The sequence below is a fragment of the Scyliorhinus canicula genome, chromosome 12 (genome assembly GCF_902713615.1).
Source record: "Scyliorhinus canicula chromosome 12, sScyCan1.1, whole genome shotgun sequence".
Lineage (NCBI taxonomy): Eukaryota > Metazoa > Chordata > Chondrichthyes > Carcharhiniformes > Scyliorhinidae > Scyliorhinus > Scyliorhinus canicula.
Window position 1 is genome coordinate 20650915 of NC_052157.1, and position 19599 is coordinate 20670513.

The following is a 19599-nucleotide window of genomic DNA, read 5'->3' on the forward strand; positions in this document are numbered from 1 at the left end:
TGTATCACACACTCATCCTCAAAAACATGGCCCCTCTCCTTGGTGAACACTGAAGAAAAGTATTCATTCAACGCCTCTCCTATTTCTTCTGACTCCATGCACAAGTTCCCACTACTCTCCTTGACTGGCCCTACCCTCACCCTGGTCATTCTTTTATTTCTCACATAAGAGTAAAAAGCCTTGGGGTTTTCCTTGATCGGACTCACCAAGGACTTCTCATGCCCCCTCCTAGCTCTCCTAAGCCCTTTTTTTTTAGCTCATTCCATGCTACCTTGTAACCCTCAAGCGACACAACTGAACCTTGTTTTCTTATCCTTACATACTCTTCCTTTTTCCTCTTGACAAGACATTCAACCTCTTTTGAGAACCATGGTTCTCTCACACGGCCATTTCCTCCCTGCCTGTCCTCGGCCTATCCACATATTGTGCCAGGAAACCCTCCTGCACACACTGTACAAAAACTGCCCCATTCGAACTGTTCGACCCATAGAGGTTCCAATCAATATTTGGAAAGTTAAAATCACCCATGACAACTTCCCTGAAACCTCCACACCCATCCATAATCTGTTTTGCAATCTCTTCCTCCACATCTCTATTACTATTTGGGGTCCTATAGAAAACTCCTAAAAATGTGACCGCTCCTTTCCTATTTCTAACTTTGGCCCATATTACCTCAGTAGGCAGATCCCCTTCGAACTGCCTTTCTGCAGCCGTTAAACTATCCTTCATTTACAATGCAACTCCTCCACCTCTTTTACCACCTTCCCGACTCTTACTGAAACATCTATACCCCGGAACTTCCAATAACCATTCCTGTCCCTGTTCTAACCATGTCTCCGTAATGGCCACAACATCGTAGTCCCAAGTACCAATCCACGCTCCAAGATCACCTACCTTATTCCGGATGCTCTTTGCACTGAAGTAGACACACTTCAACCCACCTTTCTGTCTTCCGGTACACTCCTGCGACCTTGATACCCTCCTCAGTACCTCACTACTCTCAACACTGGCTTCTGGACTACAGCTCGTTTTCCCAACCCCCTGACAAATTACAGGCCATAGCAATGGCGGTCCGTGCCTGGACACCGTCCCAGTCACTTGGAAGGTCACCCCGGCCACATGGCCCATTTCCCCGTCGTCGTTCCCCCCCCCCCCCCCCTTATCACAGACAGCCTGGCCAGTGTCTGGCCCGGGGCCAGGATCAAACTCTGATCTTCAGCGCCGTAGGCAGCAGTGCTAACCATCGCGCCACCATGTCGCCCTAGTTTAACAATTTTCAAAAGCATAAGCGAACTGCGCAGTTGGGTATTCGGCCCATCGGAGGTGGAGAGGTGCAGAGGGCCCGAGAATACAGGGTTGAGTCTGCTAATGAAATGCAAACAGTGTTTACTGTACGTGCGTTCCGGAACCCATTGACGCCGCCATCAAGGTGACGGAGAATTGTGAATTTGCCGTCAGCCAATGGTGAAAACTGCCCATGATCTTTTGAACCAGGGTTCTATTCTGGCGTCTTTCCATCCAGTTGTAACACCATCTGAGATCATAACATCACCATGATCAATTCTATTTACCAAGCACTTCCAGCAGTTAGCATGGGTATGTTCACACTGGTGCTTACCTATGGTTAGAGCAGGTGCTTTTTCAGTTTTTCCTTTCCATACTGCTGCATATCCATCATCTTGTTTATTGAATGCAATCAACTTGATTTCATAAAGTTTGTCTGAAACTAAATGAGGAAACAAATAAATCCATTAAGTTTCCTGAAGAGATAAACCAAAGCATTTTGCCACAGTATCAATTAAAGATATTGCAACCGATCTAAATCAATCAGTCATTTTTAATGTCGCCATTACTCAGTTGAAAGAAGCCAGCACACCCTATAGACCTATAGATACACTCATGCAGAAATATAAGACTACAATTTTCTTCAGTCCTTGGGTTGTAAGTAGGAACTATATGTTTAAACATCAGTAACATGGTAAATGGTTTTGTAACTGAGTCTAAGGAATATATTCATTTGCTACTCTTCAAATTTGGACAAGATCATATCTCTCCACCAAGTCTCCCATTACATATCTGTGCTGAGCAGAAAGGGGCATCCAAAACTTATTAAAATCAGTGGGAGTAGCTAATGACAAGAGGGGTCTTAAGAACATAATAAATAGGAGCAAGAGTAAGTCTTACAGCTCACAGAGGTCATGCCAATCTTATGCATCACTTTCATTTTCTAGCCTTATTGCCTGGTCCACAGAGTATATTGATTCAAAGAACCACAACCTTCTAAATGAAGATGTTTCTCCTTGCCTTAGTCTTAAATTCCTGACCCCTAACCTTTTTTTTGGTCATTTTTTTCCAACTAAGGGGCAATTTAGTGTGGCCAATCCATCTAACCTGCACATCTTTGGGCTGTGGGGGTGAGACTCATGCAGACACGGGGAGGATGTGCAAACTCCACACAGAGAGTGACCCGGGGCCGGGATCGAACCCGGGTTCTCAGCGCCGGAGGCAGCAGTGCTACCCACTGCGCCCCCTTCTGACTCATTATCCTGACATGATAACATCTATTTCTGCACATAGCTGGGAGAATCATCCTCTCAGTATCTATCCTGCCAGGCTCTTTTAATTTTATACAATTCAAAGTAATTGGTTCTCTTTCTTGTAAAATCAAAACTTTACTCAATTTCTCCTCAAACGACAGCCAATCTATTCCACAAAACAAATCTAGTCAACCTCATTGCATCCCCTCCAGCCAAGAATATTCTTCCTTCGGTAAGGAGACCAAAACTATACACAGTACTCTACATATAGTCTCACCAAAACACTAGATAATTGCAGTAAAGCTTCATGCTCATAAGCCAACTCCTCTGCATGAACATAAAATTTGCCTTCCTAATTGCATGCTGTGCGACTTCTCTACAAGGACAACCAGATCTCTCTGAACACTAACATTTACTTGTCTTTAACCTTTTAAAATAATCCTGCTTAAATTCTTCCCACCAAAGTGCATAATTTCACATTTCCCAATAGCATACTCATCTGCCACCAACTTGCCAGTCTTTATTTCTTTGCAGCCCCTTTGCATCCTCTTCCAAGCTTACTTTCTTAGATTACATTTGGTCTTGTCATCTAAGGTTATTGATGTGGATTGTAAAATGGCTGAGGCAGTACTCCACTAGTGGCACTCTATCATCCAGAAAATGACTTGCTTATCCCTACTGTTTTCTATCCATTAGCCAATCCATGCCAATATATTATCCCCAGTTCCAAGAGCCCTAATTTGAGTAACAAAAAGTTGTGGCATCTTACTAACTGCCTTCTGCAAACCAAAATGTACTACATTCACTGGCTCCTCTTATCTATTTTGCCAGAACTCTGTGAAACAGCTCTAATAAGTTTAGCAAGCAAAATTTTCTGTTCATAAAACCTATGCTGAATCTGTAACCAGCTCTCTCCACACTGCTTTCTTCACTGATGCTTTGTTTGAAGAAACATGATGCTCAAACTAGTTTTGCCAATTAATCTATTAACGACAAAATCCATTTTAACAATAATCTTCAAGTTCTAGCTTTGCCTGAAATTGTCTGCAATTATCACAGTACTTCAAAGTTGAAGCTCCAATGCATCTTTAGGAATTTCTGTGGTTGGACGGCATGGTGGCCCAGTGGTTAGCACTGCTGCCTACGGCGTTAAAGACCCAGGTTCGATCCCGGCCCTGGGTCACTGTCTGTGTGGAGTTTGCACATTCTCCCCGTGTCTGCGTGGGTCTCACCCCCACAACCCAAAGATGTGGTTAGGTTGGTTGCCCCTAAATTGGAAAAAATGATTGGGTACTCTAAATTTATTATAGAGTCATAGATGTTTACAGCATGGAAACAGGCCTATCGGCCCAGCTGGTCCATGTTGCCAAGTTTCTATCACTAAGCTAGTCCCACTTACCCATATTTGGCCCATATCCCTCTTTACCCACCCTGCCCATGTAACTGTATAACTGTTCTTTTAAAGGAAAAAAATTGGACCTGCCTCTACCACCTCGTTCCAGATGCTCACCACCCTCTATGTGAAGCAATTTCCCCTCTGCTCTCTTTTATATCTCTCCCCTCTCACCGTAAACATATGCCCTCTAGTTCTAGACTCCTCTACCTTTGGGAAAATATGTTCACTAAATATCTTAGCTATGCCCCTCATTATTTTGTAGACCTCTATAAGGTCACCCCTAAGCCTCGTATGCTCCAGGGAAAAAACGCCCAGCCTATCCTTATAGCTCAGATCATCAAGTCCTGGTAGCATCCTCGTAATTATTAAACATTATTTTTAAAAAAGTAATTGCTGTGGTTGTTGTCCTTTCAAAGCGTGTTGTCAGAATTGAGACCAAGTTCATCTACGGTAAGAATGGGATAGAAATTGGTATGCAATGCACATGTTTTGAAGTGAAACAGGACACAAAGCATTACAATTTTGTAACGGGATTGCCTGTGTCCAATATATGACAGCATTGGTCTCGCTGCTAGATTCACGCAGGTTACTTTTAGACTTGTTAGCGAGGCAGAGATGAAAACCGGCAATAGGTGCCATCAATGTAGCAATTAGGGATCTAAAAAAGGATTCACTTTACAAACTGGTCACCTCACGAGCAGGGAAAACATCGAGCCTGCCTTGATGAGAATTCTTCACCACTTTCATGGCTGCCAATAAATGCTGTTTCTGGAACATCCTTTTTTCTGCAAAATTACCTTCCAATGAAGCTGGTGTGGTGATCTAACCACTGTATATATGTGTGCTTGCAGTAGGGGGATGTATGGCCACACCTGTATTACAGGTTTCTCCGGTAAGCTCCTGCCGGCTAGCTCCGCCCACAGGGAGCAGTATAAATATTTGTAAGTTTCACTGAGATGCCATTCTACAGCTGATGCCGGAGGAATAGTATCTCACTGTAATAAAGCCTCTCTTGTACTGCATTAGAGTCTTTGTGTACAATTGTTAGCGCCACAATGGAAAGTGCAAGATTCTCAGAGTTAGGAAAATCCCTCTCTCCCATTCAAAACCATTCTTAGGACATATCGGAGTGTGACCACCAGCAAGGCAGAATCTTTAAAACTGATTCCTTCCTTTGGGCGAGCTGCCTATGGATGCGGCTTAGTGTGTATGCAGATTAGGCCATGGAGCAATTTCTATCAATCCTCAGGTTTCTGCTTTGGTGGTGTATTTCCTCCACTGTGCCAAACCTCAGACCAAGAATGGGCTTTGACTAATTTCTACCCATGATCTATATTCCAATACTATTGTGCTGATAACTGTGCTTCAGTTATAGTTGCTTCGATGTACAATTTATATTTGTGACATTCTGCTAATGATCCTAATTAAATAACAGTAAGTTAAGAAAACTCTTCCTGGTGTGGTAACCTGACATGGCCTAATTGTAGGTCAGATTAAATTGGATATCTTAAATGAAAGAATTGGACACTTTAAATCAAACTGCAGTCAAACCTCAGGCAGGCTGATGGGAATTCAGACTTGACCACAGAAAACTACACAACCCATAAACAAATTGACAGAACATGGCTGGACCTGTCCAGTCGATGACACATCAGAGGCGGGTTTCTCCGTCCCACCGTGCCAGATTTCTGGTTCAGCACGCCATTGGGAGTCTCCATTTTGCCGGCTGGTCAATGGGGTTTCCCATTGTGGGGCAGCTCCACGCCGTCGGCAAACCAACGGGCTGCCGGCAAAACAGAACATCCTGACGGCGGAGAATTCAGCCCCAGGTGTTCATCAATTCAATTGATATGCACCAATTTCTTTTGGGTTGCCCAGATTGAGCCAGACATTTGGGTGTCCAGAATTCCCGCCATTACCTTATATGGAAATAGGTTACATGCGAACAACACCAACAGGGATGGACTCCAGGGCGGGCCCCAGTGTCTTGTCAAACAGCCATTTCCTAATCCTTTGGGTCTTGGCACCCCCTCCCAAGGCCTCACTGGCGGAAAGCCAGAGAAGTTTCTGGAAAGGTGCGAAGGGAGGGGAGTAAAGGTAGACATCCAAGACACACCTCAGTGAAAACCCGACATGGAAGCTGACCATGACCATCCGGGAGACTGATCAGAGAAGGAAGGAAGAAACCAGCAGGACCCATCTTCATGACGACAGACCCGAGAGACTCAGAGAATCAGACCTATGGCTCAACCGAAGTCATCTTTATAGGTAGTATAACAAATCTTGGGAATCTTTAGTATGTGGTTTGGCTTATTTTAAGGGTTAATATTGTTGTTGTTGAATAAAATTGGTTTGACTTTATACTTAGGATGTCCTCGCTAATAAAGACATCTGGGCAAACATTTGATTAAAATACTGGTCGAAGTATCTGAGATTTTACAGATACAACACTAGTCTGCACCAATCTTTGCACTGTACAATGGAGAAAAAAAACAGTACTTCACATTTCGTTGCTGGATATAATTATTTGAAGTATGAAGTGGAATACTGTAGTCTGATGAAAGTGGGATGTGTAACTTCCTGAGCCAATGAAGATCTATTCAAGTGCAATGAAGCAAAGGAACATGCATTGTTTGAACACTGAGAAACATATGATACAATTACTTTTGTCACACTGCGAATGGTGCATCACGCTCGATGGCATCATATTACAACTAAGGAAAGAATCTCATTTCAAGTATCACCAATTATGGAGAGTTTGCTTACAGCATTAACCCTGAGCCAACATATCAGCTTTCAGAAGTGCAGGTAGCTGGAGATTTTAAAATTTACTTGGAATACGGTAACTAACTTCAACTTATAATTCTACTTTACAATGTTTAATTTCCAGTATAAGAAATAAGAAATTTGCAAATTATAAAAATAGTCTAAACCAGTTGAAAAATCAAACTGTTCTCAGTACATAGTGCAGCCAATCCACCTAGCCTGCACATCTTTGGGTGTGGGGGTGAAACCCACGCAAACACGGGGAGAAAGTGCAAACTCCACATGGACAGTGACCCAGGGCCGGGATCGAACCTGGGACCTCAGAGCCGTGAGGCAGCAATGCTCAGTACATATATAACATAATTAAATATTATATCACATGCACAATTACGGCTAAGTAATGTAGGGTTGCCAACATACTTCACAAAGTTGGGGCGTGGGGGGGGGGTTACACCACACGGCGAGACTGGAGCACTAACTTCACCGTAGTGTCATAAGGCAGAATAAATACACCAATAAGATGAATCAAACAAGACTTGTGCACATTGTCTTGGCATTTTAAACACTGGATGAACTAGAGCTGCCATGAATGAGAAGCTAATGTCAACATAAATCAAATTTACCTTTCAATCTTCATTTTGGAAATCTCCATTATTTTCCTGGTTGCTCACAACAATGTTCAGGAGATTAACCATTAATTTCTGGAGGTTCCAGGGCAGTCTGGGAGGGTTCGAAACCTCTTGTAAGGTCAGCTAATATACTAAATACAATCATATCTCATTTTCAAATTGCACCTTTTAGTTCAAGTTGCTTTGATACAGATAAACCCAGACAACATAAAATACTGGTTCAATCTTACTCATACGTTTTTTTAATTGTCTGGTCCATTTTGGAATCAGATTTTTGAAATTGAAATGCAATAGTGGAAGCCGATGTGTTCTACAAACAATTTTTGTTCCTAAATCATTACTTTTGAGGATACTAGACTGAAATTAAAATTCAATAAGGGATTGCACTCTTTGCTTAGCAGTGTCGGCTGAAAATATGAAAAAGAAAATTTAAATTCAGAAAAAATAAGCAATCCATTTCAGTTTTGAATGGAATGCTTCTTCCATATGGTAAATCAAACATCAGGTAGCAATAAGAAGCAACAGAAACAAGGGGCACAATTTAACAGAAGCATCTCTAAGTGCCATATTGGCTGAGATTGACAGGGTGTTTCCCGACGGCTCTGTCGGCGACATCACGGACCTTATTTAATGAGACTGAGTGCCGAAAATGAGCTCCTGTTTGAGGCTTGCCATTACTGGCTGTCTCGCTGTCTGATTCACCAGATTGGCGCCTCAGAATCTCGCCGCTAACATGGGGCAGCTGCTTTTAAACGTTCCCTCACTATTCATTCCCAGTCAACACACAAGCATGGCAGTGCACAGACCTGCTTCTCGCTTTGGGGATGCCGACCTGACCAGGCTTCTCGAAACTGTGGATACAAGGCGAGACATCCTGTTCCCCCAGGGGCTCAGAGGACCAGCAGCAGGACACAAATGCCACCTGGGAGTGGCAATTAGTTCAGGCAGCATGACAAGGAGGACCGCCGTCTAATGTCAGCAGAAGACCAACGATGTCCACCGAGCTGCAACAGTAAGTTACCACCTTTCTCCTGGTATCAGTTCCGCCTACCCCCCTCCCCATCCCAACAAAACACTGGCTGACACCTCACGCCCTCCCCACACTGATCTTCATGCTTGTTCCTCAGCACCCCCTGGCACCCACCAGCGCAACCATTTCATACCAGATGCAACGCCCACACATGCCACTTGCTATAGACCCCCCGAGCCATCAAGCTCACAAACTTGTCTCTCTTTGGCCCTGAAGCAGAAGATAATCCATAATAAGCATGAAACGGTCTAGAGCGGGGGTGGGGTGAGTACCAGAGATCCGAGACCTCACCCTCTATGAAGAACAGGCCCTGGAAATCGTGGGGTTGTCTGAGGAGAGAGCAGTCACCGACAGTGAGGTTGGTCTGCGTCACAGAGGTGAGGATCCACTGCCCCTTCACCCAGAAGACCTGTCAAGTGAGTAGTTCATGTCAGAAAAAGTGATTCTTTGCTCTCACTGACCACATGTTCATTGTCTCATAAGATCTCCATCTGATGGGGCTGGACCATCCGGAGTTGTTCCCAGCTCGCCACCCAAGAGACCATCTCGGAGGCGACCACCAAGGAGACCAGCACGGGGCATCAGAGCTATCATCCCCACCTTCCAGCAGTGCACATACACAGTCAGTGGGTGACATTAGTGGACAGGCTTTTGGGGCACAATCTGGCGAGCACCACAGTTGCTGATGCACATCAGGGGGGAGGCAGGGACATCCAAGGTAGACAGTAGTCGGTGGTTTGCTGGATCCCAGGGCTCAGCTGGGTCCCAGTCAGATTTATCAAATGCCGAACCCTGGACAAGGTTATCCCAGAGCGAATGTAGATAGGATACAGCCCTGACATTCAGTGCATAGCCAATTGGAGGAGTCTCCAAGGCTAGGGGCGCAGGAGATGATACTGACAATGCGTGCCACTGAAGCCAAAACTACTGGGGTGGCGACCGCAGTAGAAAGCCTGGAGCACGATGTCCGCACCTTGAGCCCAAGTCATGGCTCAGTCTGTGACGACCATGGCTGAGGGCTCGACATCACCTCCCAGTCAATGGGGAGCCGCCAGGACTGACTGAGCCAGATGACTCAGGGGCCTCTGGAGCTCACTTCAGCAGCCCCTCCATCCCATGGAGTACCCCTGCGCTATACAGGGACCGTTATGGAGGAGGAAGTGCTGGAGGCCAACCCAGGGCCCGTCACCAATGAGACGAATGCGATCTTCACTTCTTCCGAATCCCTGGTTTAAGACAGCGATGCATCTGAAGGGCAGAAAGTAGAACAGGGGGGCAAGGCGATGCCAGTGACATTGTTAAGTTGGCCGGAGTCCTCTGGCTTCAGGCCCTCCAGAGGACATCCACCAAGGCATCAAAGGCCACAGGGCGCAGAAAGCAGCAGACTGCCTCCACCTCTGATGTGCATCCTGGGGACACACTTAGATGTAGTAGCAGACCACAAAAGGTCAAGATATGGAGATGCTGGCGTTGGACTGGGGTGAGCACAGTAGGAAGTCTTACAACACCAGGTTAAAGTCCAACAGGTTTGTTTCAAATAAAGCTAGTAATTTGAAACAAATTTGTTGGACTTTAACCTGGTGTTGTAGGGCTTCTTACAAAAGGTCAAGATTGAGGAGCACTAAAGGCGGCAAGTTGGTGCAGTGGTTAGCACTACTGCATCACAGCACTGATGACCCGATGTCGATCTTAGCCCAGGGTCACTGGCTGTATGGAGTTTGCACATTCTCCCTTGTCTGGGTGGGTCTCACCCCCACAACCCAAGTATGTGCAGGGTTGGTGGATTGGTCATGCTAAATTGCCCCTTCATTGCAGAAAAGAAGAATTGGGCACTTTAACTTTATTTAAAAAAGAGAAAAGATTGAGGAGTACTGAGTGGGCAGGGTGGGGGGTTCACTATCTGTACCTAGGGGAAATGGAAATGCCAATGTTCACTATTAAAACATTTTACACGTGATACATGTGAAGCCTGTATCACGTTGATCCTTACAGCGGGCCAGCCTGCACCCCCACCCCCTGTAGACCACACCTCCCCCCCCCCCCCCCCCCCCCCCCCAAATCTCCACCTCTTGGGTACAGTGGTCTAAGATCAAACGCTCTCGATGCAGACCCCGTTCAGAGGATGGGTATGAGCACGCTGTCCACAGAAAGATAGGAGTCTGCACAGCAGGGTGCAACTTAACGATGTCACAACATCAGGGACCTGGCTTCTATTCCGCCTTGGCTGGCTGGATGTATGAAGTTTCAACTTTCTCTCCATGTTTGCGTGGGTTTCCTCTGGGTCCTTCGGTTTCCTCCCACTGTACAGGGATGTGAAGGTTGGGTTATTGGCCATGCTGAATTGCCTCTTGGTGTCCAGGGTTGTGCAGGTTGGGTGGGGTTGCGAGGCCTAGTTAGTGTGGTCTTTAGAGCTTAAAAAAAAAGAAAATTAAGACAAAGAAAAACTTTGGCATAAACTGAAGAGCAGCAAAGCTTATCTCACAGCGAGTTATTATCTCTCCTGCCTTGAATACTGACCTGCTGACACTGCCAACACAGACCCATCACCCTGGGGTGACGTTACACAGAATCCAGGTGGGTGGAACAGGGTGTCCAGGGAGTTGGGGAGGGAGAGGGAAATGGAGTGGATGAGGGAAATGGGAGGGGGATTGGGGGCGAAGGAAGAAAATGGGGAAAAGGAGGAGATGGAAAAGGAGGGAATAGGAGCAAGGAGGGGATTGGAGGTTGGAGGGATATGGGGAGGAGGGGAATGGGGAGGAGGGAACGGAGAGAAGGGGAATGGGGAGGAGGGGTATGGAGAGTGGAGGGAAATGGGGAGAAAAGGGGTATGGTGAGGAGGGGTATGGGGAGGAGGAGTGGAATGATGGGGGGGTGGAAGTGAGTTGCCAAAACCTTGTCCTATGAGAAGCGAGGGAGGATGAGGGTCTCCTTGGACCTCTGGGCATGCCGGACCCTTGCTCCGCCTGTCCTCCTTACTCCTGCGGGTCCTCCCATGGCATGTTCTCCATCCCCTCCTCAGACGAGGCCACATGTCCCATGTCCCACAGCATGCTGCTGTGCCAGGTTGTGGATGGCACAGTAGATCACCAGAAAGCAAGAGACCCTTTGGGAGGTACACTGCAGTGCACTACCAGAGCAATCCAGGCACTGGAACCACATTTTTGAGCAGTTATGGCATGGCGCGTGACAACATGGGCCTCATTACATCGGGTCTCCGCCTTGGCGTCATCAGACAGAACTTCAGCGGTACCACTTGTTCCCCAAGAGCCAACCTATCATCCTGGGGTGGTCCTCGATGAAGCCGGACTGTAGCTGTCATGCACGCTCCCTAGGAAGCGTGCACACACATGCATAGGCTGGTTCAGCTCAGTGGGCTAGACAGCTGGTTCGTGATGCAAAACAAGGCCAGCAGCACGGGTTCAATTCCCATACCAGTTTACTCCAACAGGGGTTTGCACAGTAACTTCATACTTGAGACATTAAAAGTTGATTATTATTAGGCAGTGGTGGCATACAATCTGAATATTCAGGGAGTGGAATCCTTTCCTGATGCCCTGGCGCGCAGGTGACATCAATTACCCACGCACGTGGGGCATGATGGGCTTGGTCCAGGTTGAAGGTGAGGTAGTTGGATGCCTAGGCATACAGGGCATCCGTGACCTCAAGGATGCACTTGTGGGCTGTAGCTTGAGAAATGCAATACATGTCTCTGCTCGAGCCTTGGATGATGCGGCTGCACAAAGGTTCTGAGATGTGGTGACCTTCACGGCCACCGGAAGTGGTGGCTTCCTCCCTCCACGAGGTGCCAAGTCCACGAGGGCGTGGCAGAAGTGCCGCATTGTCTCTTTGTTGAGACGGAGTCCCCTGCGGCACATGCTATTCATCATCTCATCAAAAGATCATCGACACCTGTACAACGTGGGCAGTAGTTGGCCCCTCCCACGGGTTCCTCCTTGGCCAGATGGGAGGCCAGTTTTTCAGGCTGCCTCCTGCACATGGGGTGTTGCCTCCAGCCTGCGCCGACGCTGTTGCCTTTCCAGCATCTGGCTGCTTGGGCTGTGACCAGCAACACGAGGGCTGCCTCTGCGGGCCGATAACACCAGCCATCTTAGTATCTGTAAGGAATTGGAGAAGGCGAGAGACTAACAATCAGTTACGGTTTACATCCTGGGACCCTCAAATCCTCCAAGCCTCCCCTACCCTTCCGTGTCCCGCTTTCTCTCAGAATGCCATCCATTGAGCCAGTTGTGCTGGAAAACCTTGTTCTGCACTCTCACCACCGGCCACATCACGAACTCCTGGACCCAGGCCTCTGCTGGGAACATTAAGAATACAGTGCTCAGGCGACCTCCCCTGATCCACACACTTACCTTTTGGTCGCGAGAAGATCCACAGTGCTGAAGCCCAGCTATTTAGTGATTGACTGTTGGTTGCTGCCTCTATGGTGCTGAAGTTCCTGGAATTCAGCCACAGTATTCAGGCATCAAAGTTTGATTGAAATGCAATGTACAAATCATCCTCTCAGACATGGCACATGTGCCCTTGACGAGCCACTTGAGTTGAGGAGCGTGAAGTGCTCTCACAATTAACAAGGCTAATTCCTCATTTGAAATAGCCTTCATCTGTGAATCCAGAGGCTGCTCACAGTCAAAGGAAGTTAAAGTGATCTTCAGCATAGAAGCCAGAACAGGGCTTTATCCTGGAAGTGTTTGGTAGGACAGGCAGGCAGCAGTTCTGGTTGCCCCTGTTATGGGTCTCCACAATAATAAAAGATGTTTTGAAGGCCTCACAGAGGCAAAACTCTACCTCTCCCCCCCCCCCCCCCCCCCCCCCCCATCCCCCAGTTTTAAAAAGGAGTACTAAACAACACCCACGTGACTTCCTGCTGGGGGGCCGGTTAATCCCCGGGAGCTGCTGCATTTGAATTCAATCTAACGAATGAGATGGAAATGAATGCAAATGAGGGTCAATTATATGCTTGCCATGTCTGGGCGTGATCTGGTACTTGCCTTTGGGAGTGGGCCAGTTAAAATGCAAACTGATTCGGACCTGGGCACAAATCTCGATTTTGGCCTTTCTTGCTATTTATTCACTGCGGTGGTTAAATCGCAGCCATCATCAATCATTTTCGAATTTTAACCATGACGATGTCCAAAAGCACTGAAAAAATCAAACCACAGAGTTCCATAATTTGATGCATCCTCCCATAACTCTGATTCAATAACTGATGGTGATTCTTCATTTGAAATTCTACAAGAATTGATCAAGAGAAATGTGTCTCCAGAAAAAGCAGTATGCAGGGGTCACACGATACGGACGCAGGAATAGCTGCATTTCCTGTGAGCTCTGGCGCTACTCTGCTGGAAATCCTTTCATTTATTGTGCTCAAAGAGCTCACACTCATTCAAATCAAAAACAAAAACTCCACATTATGTCCCTGGAGGATTTGTGGCCGAACTCTACTGCCAGAATGCAGAGAACTGTCAAGAAAATCAACAAGAAAGATCAGCTGGAGGTAGCTGGAGAGGAATCAGTTCTTGAACATGGCGACTCAGCGACAGAGTCAGCTCTTGATCTGGCACTTTCACAGTCGTTACAACTGATGGCTACTAATATTATCAAAATCATTGATGAGAAGGAACTCGATCTATTATGCACAATATCAGTACTCATGCTATAGAACTGGAGAACACAGCAAAAGGCTTGATGAAACTGAAGATAAAATTCTTACTGTGGAAAACACAACTTCATTGGTAGAGGCCCGTTTACAGTCTATCGAAAAGTAGCTGCTCACAATGTTGGAACATGTGGACGATTTAGAAAACCAAGGCCGGAGGAAAAATGTTTGGATTATCGATTTATCAGCGGGAGCTGAGGGAAAGTTCCCAGTTAGTGAATTTGAGAGCTAGCTACCATGCTTTCTCAACATAGAAATGAAAGCCGGGCGCTTTAAATTGGAAAGAATACATTGTTTACTTGCTTGGAGACCCTGGGACAATTATGCGTTTCCACAACTCCAAAATGCACCAAAAATGATGCCGGCAGCTAGATGAAGTGGGACCTTCCTTTATGATGGATCAAAGGTCTCTTTTTATTAAGATTTTTCAGCGGTGGTGCAATAGAGACCCAAGTGTTTTGACTAAGTTAGAAGATGTCTGAAGACCACTGAAATACAGTATGTCCTACTGCATCCAGCCACATTGAAGTGACATTCAATATTCAATACCCCATCTAAAGTCATGGCCTTCGTGAACTCTGTGGAAGACAATAATTCAGCTCTCTCAGCTGAATGACATTATTGACAGGTTGCAGTTGACCGTAAAGTTAGGACTTTATCCCTTTTTATTATGCTCTCTTACTTTGTACTTATCATTCTGACAGAGATGGGCTAGTAACTGAGCACTACAGGGGTTATTCCTCTTAAGAAATGTTGGGACTCGTACATAATTTTGTTGAGCAATATTCGTCAGCGTGTTTTTCTTTTAGTCAAGGAATACGCTTGGCAGGTTGTATAATATTAGGGCTGCATGAGAAATGTCTCCCTTTTTATATATTTGCTTCTAATAACTTTGTACATATTACCTGTCTCCTTATGTTATGTTAAATATGATTGGTGCCATGGCTGGAAGATGGATGTGTGACTTCTGTCTCAATAGGCGAGGATGGATTACAGGGATGGTGATTCGTTCTCTTTTTCTTTATATTAGATTTCAATTTTTCTTTCTTGAAGAGAGAGGCTATAAATATGGAACGTATGTTTGTTTAGTCAAACAAGGCCTCATATTTGGTGAGGAAAACTCCCTTAGAGTTAACTGTTCAAGATTATTTGTTCTGTTTTTTAAAATAGTCGTTGAGGGTTGTTATTTTGGATTTAAAGAATCGTTAGTTGGTAACCGGTGTTCTTGTAAAGGTACGGACAAATTAAATTTATTAGAAAATTACTATATATGTTGCTGGTGCTTCTTGTGCAACTGGAGATTTGGGAGGTGAGTTATGGTACAAATTTACACCCAAATTTGTCTTTTTCCGTTAATTCAATCAAATCTCTTTCTGAAGTCAACTCCTCAATCCAGTGGGAGACCTGTAAGCTTTGCAAGGGGGTTGATAATTTCCTATATGTTCAGCAGAAAGCATAAAATGATGGAACAACAGCATGAGCTGGAAATAAGACTGGCTGAAGCAGAGCGTATGGGAGGATATCCTAGCCATTTAGTCTTGAAAGAAATTAATGCAGTCCAAACAGTGTTGGATTCCTTGTTGACTCAACATGCTGAAAGGAGTATAACATTTGCAAATCAAAAATTATATGAATTTGGAAATAAACCAAGTAGATACTTAGCTCTCCTTACAAAGAAGATACCAGACTTTCGGACTAATTTTCTGTATTGGATTCAAAGGGCAATAGAATGTTTAAGACTGAGGATATTAATAATTCAGTTAAAAGGTTTTTATGGTGATTTATATAAAACAGATCATTCTGAAGGTGCACTAATGCATATGAAGCTATTTTTCTGTTTTTTAGAATTCCCAACACTTTGAGGACCAACAGTTGACCTTAAACACCCCATTTCTAAAGAGGAAGTATTATCTGCATTGAAAGATCTTCAATCTGGTAAAGCTCCGGGACTCGATGGTTTTGGAAGTGAATTTTGGAAGGACTTCAAAGATATGCTAATAGAACTTTGAGTAGTATGAATAACCATTCATTCAAAACAGGACAGCTACCTCCTAGAGTCTTCTACACTACAGGACAAAATATTTATTTAATTTTGAAGACAGGCAAAAATCCAGAAGACTGTGTCTCCTATGGGCCAGTCTCGCTTTTAAATATGGATCTGAAGTTACTTTCTAAAATACTGGCATTGCGTATAGAAAAATGTCTTCCATTAATTATCCAGAGTGATGATTTAAAAAAAAATTTAGAGCACCCAGTTTTTTTTTCAATTAAGGGGCAATTTAGCATGGCCAATTCACCTACCCTGCACATCCTTTTGGGTTGTGGCGGTGAGACGCATGCAGACACAGGGAGAATGTGCAAACTCCACACGGACAATGACCCAGGGCCAGGATCGAGTCCTCAGCGCCCTGATGCAGCAGTGCTAACCATTGGGCCACCGTACCACCCTCAGACTGGGTTTATAAAAGGCTGTAGTTCATGTAACAATGTCAGGAGATTATTAAATATCATTCAGGTTTCTCAAAAACAGGCGATAGTCAGCTCGGTGCTCTCATTGGATTCAGAGAAAGCATTTGATCAGGTGGAGTGGAACTATTTATTTCACACATTCAATAAATTTGGACTGGAGGCGGGTTTTATTAAATGGACACAAGTGCTTTATTAAAACCCACTTGCAGCAGCTCTCATTAACCGTTAAAGGTCTAATAATTTATGTCTTCAGGGGAACAATCAGGGTTACCCTCTATCCCTGTTATATGCAATTACTATAGAGCCCTTAGCTGAGGCAATTAGACAGAACCCTTTGGTATTTGGTTTGGCTTTTGGTGGAAAACAGCGTAATATTACTTAGTACGTTGATGTGTTACTATTTTTGTCTCAGCCTGAAATTTCTGTTCCTGCTAATATTGACATTATTGATCGTTTTGACTCCTTCTCAAATTACAAAATAAATTTAGCTAATTCTGAGGCTATGCCACTAGGAAGGCTCAGAGGGCGTCTCCCTCCCCTTGCTCCTTTCCCCATCAAATGGTCCCTTCTGGATTTACTTATTTAGGGATTTTTATTATATCCTCATTCTGTCAGTTGTACAGGACAAACTTAATCCCATTGCTCAGATCTATAAAGTGTAATCTACATCGGTGGACCTCTTTACCTTTATCATGGTTGGGCAGGATAGTACTGATTAAGATAAATGTATTACCAAGTTTGCTTTACCCTCTACAAACGTTACCAACTTTACTTTCTGCTAAGGTCTTGATGGATATCAGTGGGGGGGTTTAGCTCCTTAATATGGAACAAACAAACCTTGCTTAAAACTGGCCAAATTACAACCTACAAGTTCGAAAGAGGGCCTTGGGGTGCCGAATATAATCTCTCATCTAAGATTTATACAGTAATGGATAAGATGGGACCCCACTTCCATTTGGGCTTAATATTGAGGTTCGTCAGACTGAATATTTTTTACAAACTCTTTTGTTTCTTAACACATTTTAAGACATTACCAGAGGAGAATCCAATAATTATTAATATTGAAGGTTTGGAAAATGGTCTGTGATTTGGAGGGAAGATCTATGTTAACTTCTGCTCTCACTCCGATACAGGGAAACCCTGATTTTCATCCAGGTCTTATAGACCACAGTTTTGACATTTGGAGTGAGAGGGACCTTACAAGAATGGTGGATCAGTTTAGAGAGGCTCACTTATTACATTTTGAGCAATTGTGTGCACAATACAAAATTCCCAGACATTTTTTCTTTAGATACTTACACTTATTCACTTTATTTTTAATAAAACAACTTTGCATCTTAATGCCAGTGTCTCCCCTATAGAAAAAATATTATCATTCATGGAACCAAAGCGATTAATTAGTAAGTTTTATGACATGCTATGTTCTAGATCCAATACAAATATGCAAGAGATTTAGAGATTTGGGAAAGGAATCTCGCAGAGAATATTGATGAAGAGATCGGGGGGGGGAAGGGGGGGATTTGTAATGGAGGACTATACTCCGTGTCTGGTCTGGTGTCAAAATAAAAAAAAACTATAGGTCAGGTATACTTAAAGAGCTGAAAAAAATATCTAATATGACCTTGGAATTGGACCCTGTCTATTTGATTCTGGGGCTTCCAGATAAACATATAATTGATGTCAATGAAAAACGATTGTGTAATATTCTAACATTTGCAGCACGGAAAAATATTTTATGTTCTTCGGTCAATGACAAGTGACCTTCTGTACAGAGCTGGCACAAAATTATTATGGAGTGTAGTACAATGGAATTTCTAACTTGTATACTTCGATTTAAGTAAGACTCATTCCTAAAAATATATGGCTCCCATCTTAAATATACAGGTTCCATGGTGTCAGTTTTACTTCTACAAGGCATTCCGTAGAATATGCAGTACTGTCCCTAGTTTAATGTAGGGTGTGTGCCTTTTCACCTATTCTTTGTATCCTGTCCCTTTTCTCTCCATCCTTTTACTCGTTTCTTTTAAGGTTGAAGTGCTGGGTTAGATGAACCAACTGGGTTGTTTCTTTTCTATACACGGTGAATTGTTTGAGCTGTATATCAGTTTTATGGATATGTTGTTTTGTTTAAAAAAAGGGAAAAACTCATTTTTTAAACAGAAAGGCAGTGTGCAAAATCTGTTATTTAATGCTGACATTCTGGATGAATACAGAACATTGAGACACAGAGCTTGTGCTCCCTCTTGTGCTCCAGGAGTGAACATGAAATTAGGGTTTGCAACTCGTGACGTTCTGGTCACAATTCTGTACTAACAGTCCGACAACATTTCTTCAACATCAAAGAAGCTCGGTCACAGAATACACCAATGGTTAATTCACTAACTAGTATGGATCCAACAACTTTACAGATTCCAAAAAAATTTGTTTTTCTCTACTCCACATAAAGTTATTCCATTACTGAAAGTGAGTAGAGATCTAAACTATTGTAAGCCATTTAGACATAAGTTTGATAATAGCACTGCTCAGATCGAAAAGAAGTAAACCTTGTAAAGGGATATGCTCCTCTACAAACTCTGACAAAATTGCCAATGCTCCAGAACAGATCGAGGAACTGCCTGGAGAAGATAGACAATGCTTCTGGGGAAATCCAAAACAAATTATAAATTGAAGCAGCATGTGTTTACCTAGATGTAATAAAACCTGCAAATCATTATTTAAAGCTATGAAAATGAAACAGACCTTTTAAAAGACTAGTTATTTGTAACAATGTGATTTTCCAGACAAGTTTCAGCTCAGATGAATTTTCTCGCGAAATCAGATGTTCAGTACATCAGCATGATATATGTCCCAATAGAAAGCGAATCTGGAGAATTGATGGTGGAAATCAAAGAGATGGCAGATAAATTGTACAGATATTTTGCATTAGCCTTCACTATAGAGGATATAAGTAACATCCCAGGAACAGCTATAAACCAGGAAATTGAAGAAAGGGAGGAACTCAGGAAAATTACAATTGCTAGAGAAGTGGTACTGAGTAAATTGTTGGAGCTAAAGGCAGACAAGAGCCCAGAACCTGATGGACATCACCCTATGGT

At 44.0% G+C, this 19599-nt stretch overlaps 1 protein-coding gene across 2 annotated transcripts in view; it reads right to left on the reverse strand.

The window, feature by feature from the left end:
* igdcc4 (immunoglobulin superfamily, DCC subclass, member 4) overlaps positions 1–19599 on the reverse strand; it is a 229898-nt gene that overhangs the window by 56971 nt on the left and 153328 nt on the right. For both annotated transcript variants that reach the window (XM_038813330.1, XM_038813329.1), the window contains exon 12: positions 1619–1726. In XM_038813330.1, coding sequence (XP_038669258.1) covers positions 1619–1726 — 108 coding nt within the window. The remainder of the gene's footprint in view (positions 1–1618; positions 1727–19599) is intronic.